At 38.7% G+C, this 12163-nt stretch overlaps 1 protein-coding gene across 4 annotated transcripts in view; it reads right to left on the reverse strand.

Annotated features, from left to right (window-relative positions):
• Positions 1-12163, reverse strand: part of Dennd5b (DENN domain containing 5B) — a 141354-nt gene that overhangs the window by 48854 nt on the left and 80337 nt on the right. For all 4 annotated transcript variants that reach the window (XM_036180538.1, XM_036180537.1, XM_036180539.1 and 1 more), the window contains 3 exons: positions 11197-11733; positions 7767-8004; positions 4754-4904 (listed from right to left, as the gene is read on the reverse strand). In XM_036180538.1, coding sequence (XP_036036431.1) covers positions 4754-4904; positions 7767-8004; positions 11197-11733 — 926 coding nt within the window. The remainder of the gene's footprint in view (positions 1-4753; positions 4905-7766; positions 8005-11196; positions 11734-12163) is intronic.

Genomic DNA, 12163 nt, shown 5'->3' on the forward strand with positions numbered 1-12163 from the left:
AAAGACTTACCAATTCACCCTGAAGTGCTACCACTCAACTGATGGAAATACAACACAAAATGTAATTTCTACAGCTTATTCTTATAAAAACTACATGGCAAAAATAGCTCACAATAAATAGAACTTAACAGAGAGAATGTATAAAGACCCAAGTGTAGACCTTTAGCACAGAGGCCTTGAAAATAGCCCTGTGGGAGAAGGAGCTTGCCTCCAAGCCTGATGACCTGATTAAGTGAGAAGGCTAACTCCCAAATGTTGTCCTCTGGTCTCTGCATGTGTATCATGGCTTGTGTATATTCCTCCCAATAAATGTAGTTTAAAAAGAGAAAACAGTACTGTCAAAAATAGTTAATACAAATTTCACAGGGACTGAAAAAAATCGGGTTTAATCTGAGTGTGGGGGCACATGTTTACAATCCTACCTCTTGGAAGGTAGAGACAAGGGGACAGTGTATTGTAGGCCATCCTAAGCTACTTGCTAAGACTTGGTCTCAATAAACCCCAAACTAAACTAACCAACCAACCAACAAAAAAAAATCTGAAATCCTCTTCCCAAAACAAATTAGGGTTAATAGGCAGGGTGGTGCAAATAAACAGTAAGACTATGAAAAAAAATATAAATATGCTCTGTGGGGCAAAAAAATATCCTATTTAATTTTCTTTCCAAAACAGGGAAATGAGCATTGTTTAAGAAAATTACTCAGGGTTGGGGATTTAGCTCAGTGGTAGAGTGCTTGCCTAGCAAGCGCAAAAGCCCTGGGTTTGGTCCTCAGCTCCGGCAAAGAAAAAAAAAAATGAAAATTATTGGGGGAGGAGAGAGTGGGTTCACAGTGCTGCCAGTAGGCTTCTGGGGCAGGTGGTGTGTAGTTATCTGGAGCTTGTGTGGGTCCTGCCCCAAATGCACTGCCTAGCTGCACAATCTCCCTCACTCTTAGCAACAACAGGATATCCAAGATGAGTCTCACCAGTATTCCAGTATTTATGGTGCTTCAGAAACCTTGAACCAGTTCAATGATTCATTGCATTAAGTATTTGCAAGTAAAGCTGTTTGAGCAAAGTAACATACTGTATGACACATAGCAGATTGAAATGCCACTTTAATAAAGGAATGTGCAATAGAGAGATAGAAAAATGATGGAGAAAAGTAGAATTAGAGATGCTTAGGCAGCAACAGGTTTGAGAGTGTGGCCCCTTAGCCAACAAAGGAGCATGTTGTTGCCAAGTAGGGCTGGTGCTTGGGCCTCTGGGAAGCTCAGGCCACCACCTGCCCAGCTTGCCTCATTGCTGTCTGCTAGGCTGGTGCTGTCTGGGGCATGGAACGCTCACCTTTCTGCAGTGGGAGAGCACAGGGCCATGGTGCCCACAGGCTGCAAACACAATGATCATGCTCAGCATACCAGTGGGGTAGCTGTCACCAAGGGCAGGGTGGTATACAGAAGCCTGAGCAAGCACAGGTCTTGCTCCCAGTCATGCTGCCCAACTGCACTATGACCCTGATTCTGTGCAGCAAGATAGCCAAAACAAAGAATGGTTCATTCCTAGATTAAGTCTCCTTGAAGGACTTCCACGATCCACCTGGCCACTGAAGGCAGTGCTAATGTCCATGATCTGTGTTGCTGCCAGAAATCATGCTTATATTCATGAGCTGAGCTGCTGTCCTCCCCCAAAAACAAAAACGCCAAGTCCAACGTGTGTGGCCCATACTCATTGGACCCTAGTCAAACTCCCAGTGACCAGGCCCTTAAAGAAAACTGAGTCCTTCCCCACCCTTCCACCATAAACCATCAACTATGAAGCATTACACTTTAGCATCTTTATCACAATTTGTAAGAACTACCTTCAATAGCTTCCTGTCTGGACTGTTTCTTTTTCAGGGGTGTGTGTGCATGCATGCGTGTGTGAAGTTGTCACAGAAGCCTTCAATGTCTCTCATTCTCAGTTATGAGTCTGCAATCATCGATACTATTGCAAAAGAAGCTTCCCTGCCCATAGTAGAAGCAACTGGGTGCCACACTAGGCATAGCTTGAGCATATGAGACCTCAAAGCCTGCCCCCATAGTAATATACTTCCTCCAACAAGGCCATACCTCCTAACAGTGCCACTCCCTATGGGCCAAGCATTCAAACACAACTTTATGGATCCATACCTATTCAAACTACCATAGTACATTATGATCATGATGGGAAGCATGGCAGCATGCAGGCAGACAGTGCTGGAGGAGGAGCTGAGTTCTACATCTGAATTGGCAGGCAGCAGGAAGAAAGAGTGATAGTGGGGCTGGCTTGCATGACCCTACCCACTGTGCCACACTTCTTCTAACAAAGCCACATCTCCAGTAATGCCACCCCTATGAGTCTACTGTTTCCATTTTCATTTAAACCCCACATCTTCCCTTCTAAGAACTCCATATTTTCCTTCACTGTTTATATTATTTGAGAAAGGTCTTCAATGGCCTCATACCTCATGCTTGTTATATAGCCTGGTCTTGAAGCTGGGCTCCTCCTGTCTCAGACTCCTTTGTGCTAGGATTACAACTAAGACTATCTCGCTCGATATACATTATCTGTATCTATATATTTACTGCTGTTTTCTTGTGCTTGAAAATGTTTTTTATTGTTTGTTGTTATGTTCACTTCATTACTAAATTCTTGTTTTCCCCTCTGAAACAATCTTTCTATGCAGCCTAGATTGGCCTTAAATTTGCCACAGTTATTCAAATGCTAAGATTACAGGTATGTACCACCAAGCTGGATTCACTGTTAAACCTTTTTTTTTTTTTTTTAAGATTTATTTATTTATTATGTATACAGAAGAGGGCACCAGATCTCATTACAGGTGGTTGTGAGCCACCATGTGGTTGCTGGGAATTGAACTCAGGACCTCTGGAAGAGCAGTCGGTGCTCTTAACCTCTGAGCCATCTCTCCAGCCCCACTGTTAGATCTTTAACCAGGATAATCCTCGTATATACTAATGGTGCAACCAATCTTACCAAATAGATGAATGGAAACTATAATGTTATCAAAGAGAAACAAAAACTGTCAGGTCAACAGAGTACTCATTTATAAGCAATTCAAACAATTAGAATATTTTATAATGAAAAGAAAAGAAAATCTGAGGCCTGCAGATGTAGCTCAGTTTGTAGAATTCTCACCAACTTGCATTATGCCTTTAGTTTCATCTCCAGCATTACATGAAACAGATGATGTACCACACACCTGCAATCCTAGCACTCTAGAAACAGAGGTACGATGCTGAGAATTGGGCTCAGCTCTAAAGGGGTGTCTGCATCACACCCTGTCCCTCAAAGGCTCAGGGGTAACTGCAAAAGAGGGAATGAAAATATTGCAGGAGCCAGAGGCTGAGAACTGTTGCAAAACTGTTTTCCATCTAGGACGGGGCCACTTCACAAGTGATCTCACAGTGGCTGTGGTGGCCTGCACAAGAGCAAGACAGAATTCCAGCATGGATGGAGAAAGGGTTCATGAAGTCCCACTTCTACCTAAAGAGTAATTTGTTGTTGGAGGAGGGAAGAGTTGCCCATGTTCCAGTAGCTGGCCCTATTCTTTCACATACTGCCAGCACTAATTAGACTCAGTGTGCTAAAAATGAATGAATGAATGAATGAGTGAATGTGGACATCAGTTGGGGAACGGAGAGAAGGAGAGAGAGAGGCAGAAGGTATATACATCATAGGTATATAAAATACTCAAAGAATAAATAGAAAATACATGAAAAAGAAATTCAGAGCAATCTGAACTGAAACTCTGAGGCCAGTCCAGGAATACAAGACCATGTCTCAAACAAACAAACAAACAAACAAACCAACCAACCTCAGAGTTATTCTTGATGCTCTTACAGAAGAACTGGATTTGGTTCCTAGCATCCACATAGTAGCTCAGAACCATCTGTTCTATGGGATCTAATGCCCTCTTATGACTACCACTGGTGCCAAGTATGCACATAACATACGTAAGCAAAATACTTATACATATAAATGAATCTTTTAAAGAGGTGAATACACTGAACCCCATAATCACTAACATTTTTAAGCAAAGTTTTAAGTTCTGTGTTTATCTGTTTTGCTTTATGACATAGACTACATTATCTTCAAACTTGCTATGTTGTTCAGGCCATCCTTAAATTCAAAAATTTCCTAGGTCCCCCTTTCAAGTGTCAAGGTTACTGGCAAAAGTCACCTCCCCTGATTAGTATTAAGATAGTGTTTTAATATAGTCATTTAAATGTGGACTTGGATTTGATCTATAGTACTTCAAGGGGAAAAAAGGCTGTAGGGTTAGGGACTTAGCAGAGTGGTAGACCAAGTCCTGGGTTCAGTAAATAGCACTGGGGTGGGATGGTGGGAGGCAGAACAAAACAAACAAAAAGCAGAGGATGCTGAGGAAGATCATGTATTTGAAGTCAGTGTTGGATTATATATTGAATTCTAGCTCAGTCTCAGTTTTAATTATTGAGACCCTACCAACAACAACAAAAATGCAAATTGAAAAGAAAATAATAAAGAAATGTGTCTATTTATAGTTCTGTAGAAAAAAAACCCTCTGGTCTTTAGAGTCTTTTTTTTTTTTTTTTTAACATAACAGAATTAAAAGTCAAGTGCATACTGCATACAAAGGATCTATTCAATGTAAAGATGAAAACAGATACTTAATGTTCACACACTGCCTAGTTAACACAGTAGGACATTTACCTTCTTTCATTTAACTAGTCACTCAGGTAAAACACATGCTTACTTGTTATTGGCTGGTCCTGTTGCCAAGACATCAGACTGTAACTTTGGAAAGAACCCTTGCTCATATTTGCCTTGACCAATTTTCATATCAAGTAGATGTGGGTGAATTGCAGTATGGTCCATTTTCATCAGTCTTTGTTCAATTGACTGGGCTATAAGTTAAATTTATAATAAATTAGAGGCATTTCATTCCTAAAAAAATGCTGTATCATACATTCATTACCTAGAGAAAACTCAAACCATCCTGCCACTCTGAAACAAAGTTTACCAAGGTCTTTGGTATCAGAAACATGGGTATAGAAAGATTAATTTTAAGTAAAATTGGAAATATTACATATATATATCCACAAGGAGCATAAAACAATGTAACTTTTTAATAATCATATTTTTAGGGAATATTCAGAAATTATCAAATGCCTGCTTTGTGAAGTCAGAGGTTTGGCCTACTGTTAAGACTTTCAAGGGTTTGTGTCAATATTGATTTGTGATAATTGGTGAGGAAAAAGAAAATTATATTACTATCCATTTCTTGTTTTTCTACCTAGAAATCACAAGGCTCTGGAGCCACAATATCAGCAGCAGATAGTCTGCACCTCTTAGGTTCACCTGCAAATCAAAATTCTTTTTGGTTAAAGGAAAAACAGCAGCAGAAACACATAAACACAAAAACACCAGCACCAGAAACAACAACCATCTCTATGTCCTTTTCCTTTTTCTTTTTTTTTTTTGGGGGGGGGCGGGAGGAGGATACAATTTTACCAATGAAAGAAATAACAGAGCCAGGCCTGGTGGTACAGGCCTGTAACTCCAGCTAGTCAGGAAGCCGAGGAAGGAGAATTGTGGGTTCAAGGCTTTCCTATGCAATTTATTGAGACTGTCTCAAAACAAAGAAGTATAAAAAGTACTCATGCATGTGCCATGAGCACCAAATTAATCTGTGACAGATGGGAGTCATAGACAGCAGTCTCCTTTTACTTTTTCAAGTCTTTAAATTCCTGGGGAACTATGGCCTTAACCTAATCTTATTTTCATGCATGCTAAGTCTATAATGGTATATTTTCAAAAGTGCTTCACACAATTTCTGAGATGAGAGTGGGATTATCAGGCTCCAAGGGACAAAGAGAAAATTCATTTTAATTGGTAAGATTTCCCAGACGCATGTTAAGCTAAGGAATTGGTACTTCATTCCATTTTAAAAATTCTGTCAGAAAGAGAGGAATGGAACTTTCCCAGTGAGGCATTCACATAACTATTAAAAGCACTTGAAGTCACAATTCTCTGAATAAACAACTTCATTTATTCCATCTCCTTGGTTTCTAGAAACACAGAGATTCTTGCGATTTCCTGAAGGGATTCCAAGAAACTGCCCTTATACATAAGAATGCAACAGGGATGCTTTGAAGACTGCATACAAGTTATCATTTAATACTTCTTTCATTAAAAATGATAACACAACTTTATTCCTCCTGTGACTGAGCTACTTAAATGAAGATGGAAAAGAAGGTGAGTACACAATAGAAGCACAGCAAAAAAGCTGCAAAGCCATTGTGTCCTTTTATCCAGCACAAAACTTGGTCTCAAATAAAAAGCGTCACTTTTTTTTTTTATTCCTGAGACAGGGTTTCTTTATGTAGCCCTGGCTGTCCTGGAACTAGCCTCAAACTCACAGAGATCTGCCTGCCTCTGTCCCAACAGTGGGAATTAAAGGTGTGCGCTACCACCGCCTAGCAAAAGTGTCTTTTTTTTTTTTTTATTGAATGGAAAGAAATAAAGGATATATATTTCTATTCAGCAAAGAATGGGTTGGGAACTAGGCATAAATGTGTAAAACTACATGAATTGGTACATTTTACACATTTGTTAAGGAATAAAACCACTAATAAAAGAATAAAGCTTTAGGTACTAGAAATCAGTCAGATCTGGATCAAACTCATGGCTCCATTAAGAACTAACTATAGAACCACAACCAAATTCTTTACCCTCTCTGTTTCCTCACCACAGAATGATGGTAATAAAGCAACAACAAAACAGCTGTGCACACACCTGTCATTAAGATTACATGTAAAAAGGCATATGAAGACAAACACTGGCATAGTGATTGTCACATAGGAAAGACTCAAATGTTGACTATTGGTAGGATTATTTATTTAACACTGTATTTCACGACCACTCAGACCAGGAAAATTCACCATTCTTTGAAGGAAACTGGTGTTAGGGTTGTTAATTTAAGTGGAGAAATCCAGAGATTTAATTTCAAGACATGAAACTATATAACTAACTATATCACAAAGCAAATATGTACTGTTTTAGTTATGCAAACTAGACAGTGTCTCAGATTTCCTTTTGGTTTTGTTTTTATTTTAGACAAAATCTTGCTACATTACCCAGGCAGGCCTACAACTCCTGGTCCTTCTGTCTTGGCTTCCTGAGTGCTAGGATTTAGGCATGTACCACTATGCCAAGTTTTAGGTTAATTATGTTAAGTTAATACTAGACACATGAGTGACGACAGGTAGCAAGACAGAAATTAACACTTTTTCCTAACACAAGAAAATAACAAAAATCTGCATATTTTGAATGTCCATAGAAATAGTGACTCACAGAAATCTGAAGAAAAGTATAAAAAATACTTCTTGATAACACCAGGATTAGTCATGATGTTCCGAAATGAAAATTAAGTTTAGCCAGGCAGTGGTGGCACACGCCTTTTATCCCAGCACTTGGGAGGCAGAGAGACAGGCAGATCTCTGAGTTTGAGGCTAGTTTGGTCTACAGAGTGAGTTCCAGGACAGCCAGGGCTACACAGAGAAGCCCTGCCTCAAAAAAACAAAACAAAACAAAAAAAACAACAAAAGAGAGGGAGGGAGGGAGGGAGGAAAGGAGGGAAGGAGGAAGGGAGAAAGGAGGGAGGAACAGAAAAGAGGGGATAAAGAAAATTAACTTTGTGTTGTATAAGTCAACAGTCCATAAAAAGAAATGATCATGAATTTTTTTTAAAGGCATGGTAAATATACCTGCTTCTTTTAAACTGCTGCATTTCTGATATATAGATGTCCGCAGGGTGGGTGTAGGTGCCCTTACATTATACAATCTTATCTTTTCAATCCGAGAATCAAAGACCCGAAGCAGAGGGTCTTTCTCTTCCCACTGAGACATGATTTTGTTATCAATAAAGGTGGCAAACATCTGTGTTTCAATGAAGCGTGAAAGAAATGGCAGGTAAGGCTCAGGCTGGTCGGAGAGGAAAGAAGCCTGTAATGAGATAATTAGCAAAGTCTTGCTTTAACAAGGTCATCTTAATGTTATATAAGATGAACATGAACAGTCTGTTGTTAAGGTTATTACTTTTCAAACTTATAACACATAAAACTGACGCTTGACATTTAAAATCTTGCAAATCTGTTTTTCCTTTTCTCTAAATTTATAGATTTTTTTAGGTCACTTGGGACTTTAGCATTGATCTTACCTTTGAAAACTGATTTATATTAATATCCTGATGACCATTATGCAGAAGAGAGGACATCATTAATGAATGATGGTTGATAAGTTGTTATACAGTGGATTATCAACCATTCACTTCACTTACCATTACATTTTTATTCTTCTTCCCAGTGAGTAATCTCTCCAGTTCTCTGTTCCCAGTCTAGGAAATGAACCTCTAACCAAAACGCCACAAGATGAATAACTGACTATGTGTGTATATAGTGCCTATGGGTAAAATTCTTTTGGTCTTCAAGCAGATGTTTTTCTAAGTTCACTCTCCTTGTTAACTCAAGATTAAACTCCTTCCATACTTGTGTTGACACAATTGTCTGAGACTTAAAAAGAGAGAGAAAATATTGCCTAAAACAAAACAAAACAAAACAAAACAAAACAAAAAACCAAAAAACAAATAAACCCCAGGGGTTGGGGATTTAGCTCAGTGGTAGAGTGCTTGCCTAGCAAGCGCAAGGCCTGGGGTTCGATCTTCAGCTCCACAAAAAACAAAAACAAAAACAAAACCATAGAAGTGGATCTTTAAAAACATACAAGCCGTTCTTCCCTCTGACTTGCTTGTTTGATGTATTAAATTATAACTGGCTTCTAACCTAAGTGTTCACATTTTTGTGTTCTCTTTAGGCTCATGTATGATGTATGTAGGAATTCTAATCTTGGTTAAGATGAGCTGAAACTTGTAAGTGAATTCTTATTCCAGTTACTGGGTTGGTTTTGTTTTTCTTTTTTTTTTTTTTTTCTTTTTTTTTTTTTTTTTGGAGCTAAGGATCGAACCCAGGGCCTTGTGCTTGCTAGGCTCATTTTTTTTTTTTAACTCTTCAAAGTTAGATGCAGTGTGTCAGAGCCAAAAGGAGAAAGACGGAAGCATAGTTCCAACATAAAGTTACTATTTTCAGTATTTATCAGGTTTTTTTCCAAGCATATTTAATTTTCCCATTTTATTACTTCAGGGGGTTTTTAATAAAAGCTTCCTTATAGAATCCACTTTTCAGTTTAAGTGCTGCCATAGATTTGTGCTTATAGAAGTACAAATACCCAGATGGACTCCCAGTAGTCTCTAGAAATCAGTTCATCTCCTTAATGTTATTTCAGAGATAAACATAAAATTTACTTTTTATAGGACAGATATAGCCCCCCTTTGAAAATGGGCCATACATCTGGCTTTTCATGTTCAGATTCTTGTGTTCTCTAAGATTTAAAATCAACCAGAACTTGGTGTTCAAGACTACTATGCCCTGCATATTTCCTCAGTGAAAATAAGATGACTCTAGTCTTCTGGCATCCAACATGAAATTTTCATTTTCTTAGGGGTTATACAGAAAGAATTACACTTCTAGTATGAAATTACATGAATAAAAAAAGAACAAGGTACTAGGATATGAATTTAAATCAGAATTTGAATTGCCTCAAAGATAGATCATGAATGTATAAGATTAGTTCTTAAAGTGGAGAAAAAGTATAATAAAAACTAAGCAAAAATGAGAACAGGTCCCAGAGAAGAAATATATTTGAAAAGTGGTTTCTTAATATTAAAGAAGTTTAATCAGGCATAAAGTACACCAGCAAATTCTGATGCACATAGTATATTCCCCATAAGAAAAAATATGACCAAGTCAGAAAATAATCTTTGATACTACACAAACATAAATACCTATCTGTCAGATGCTCCACAATTAAACACTCAGCATCTTGGAATGTGATAGCTCCTTTGGGAGGTTTTTCATGACACATCCTAACAGCAGGATTATGCTTGTTCAGTAATAGAGGCAGAGGACTGAACTGCATCCCGGTGACCTAAAGGCCTTCATATACATCTCTAGTGCTTTGTTCTGTTGGAGAAATCTGGGGGTACATGAAGAACACTGGACAGAATACAGTAAACCTTAGAAAGAAGCTTCAGAGGACAGTACATTTTCTAGTCTCTTTTTTCTAAAAACTTTGGAACATAATTGTAGACTAAAAGTCATAAAACCAAATTTACTCACTTGCTTTCTCTCTCTCTTTTGAAAAAAAAATAGATTTATTTATTTATTTATTTATTTATTTGTTTATTTATTTATTTATTATGTATGCAGCATGTATGACTGCAGGCCAGAAGAGGGCACCAGATCTCATTACAGATGGTTGTGAGCCACCACGTGGTTGCTGGAAATTGAACTCAGGACCTCTGGAAGAGCAGTCAGTGCTCTTAACCTCTGAGCCATCTCTCCAGCCCTCACTTGCTCTCTTTTAAGATACAAAATATATAAAATTAGGCTTATGAAACTGAACTATTACCTTTACATGAACAAACTGGGTGTTATATCATTGGGTGAAGACTAAACTATCAGTGAGAATTTCTTAGAAAAGGATCAGGCAGTGGGCAGTGGTGGCGCACGCCTTTAATCCCAGCACTTGGGAGGCAGAGGCAGGGGGATCTCTGTGAGTTCCAGGACAGCCTGGTCTACAGAGTGAGATCTAATACAGGCACCAAAACTACACAGAGAAACCCTGTCTTGAAAAACTGCGGGGGGGGGGGGGGGGGGGAAAGGAACAGGCTTAATTTTTCTAGACTTTGTCATAAAATAACTGTAAATAAAACTTACAGGAGCAGAAGACTAGTAAGAGTCAAGTTCATTTATATACGTATGTATATAAATATAATCAAGATATTATAGCAATTTCATACACAATTCAAAGACCAGTTTTATGAGCCGTCAATTTGTTCTTTTGTTTTGGGGACTGGTCTCAGGTTTCCCAGGCTGGTCTCAAACTTACTATGTAGTAGAGGATGGCCTTGAATTCCTGATCCTCCCGCTTCTACCTCCCAAGGATTTATTTTCTTGTAAAACTATTTTATCTAGCATAAAAATACTTGAAGGGATGGAAAAACCTGTGTTTAAAAGGTTAAAAAGACTAGTAACATAGGCTGTTAATAATCATAAAGAGGAAAACTATGGTTCTTTTTACTTTGTCAAAATTCTGCATCTGTTCCCGGTTGGTCAGCCAGGACTCCATGTCCTGGGCAGTCTGAATTACAAATGCTTCATAATCTGCAAACATCTGTATAAAGCGGCTGGCAAAGACCTCTCGCAGTTGTATGTTGAGCTGGTAGTCCCTCAATTCTGCCTCTTCACACTGTAATTTTAAATCCTTTTCTTTTTCACTCAGAGAAGCCGAGAGGTCCATTTTTTCCACAGTCACACCAGTCCTATCAGCAAGAGCCTGGAGGCGGGCTATGGTTTCGTTGCCCTTCATTAACTCATACATGCTAATGTTATTGGTGGGGACATTGCCGTTCTTTTTGTCATTAACCAAATCTTTCAGAACCATATTCTTCAGTTTGGTGGCACTCTCACTACAATGCAGGCTTCCCTCAGGAGGAATCCCAAACTGGAGAAGGACTTCCGACAGCTCTTGGATAAGATCCACTTTATTGGGGAACTGTGGAAATTCTTCGGGCAATTCAATAAAATGGTTGTCAATGTCCACGAAGCACAGATTGGCCTGAAATGGAAAAAAACAAAACCACGAAGGTTTGTGAACTTGTGAAAGGCTGACTGGTTAAAACTTAAATGACTTCAGAGGGCTCCAATATTGTCGATCCAGAGCCAAATTATCTTGGGCTATTTTCAGCCTACTAAAATAGCATTATTGCCCACCTATGATTGGCCTAACAGCTTTATAAGTCAGGAATTTAACAATGACCATCCTAAAGGCTAAGAATTGTTGCAGAATATTTGTACACTGTGAAGATGTGTCTTTGCCAAGGCACCTTCTAACTGGTTTAATAAAGAGCTGAATGGTCAATACCTGGGCAGGAGAGGATAGGCTGGATTTCCGGGGAGAAAGGAAGAAAAGGTATCTAGGCACATGGATTTCACCATAGACTCTGAAGAAGCCAGACATATGGACAGAACAGAGTTAACTGAGACAT

The sequence above is a fragment of the Onychomys torridus genome, chromosome 3, assembly GCF_903995425.1.
Source record: "Onychomys torridus chromosome 3, mOncTor1.1, whole genome shotgun sequence".
NCBI lineage: Eukaryota > Metazoa > Chordata > Mammalia > Rodentia > Cricetidae > Onychomys > Onychomys torridus.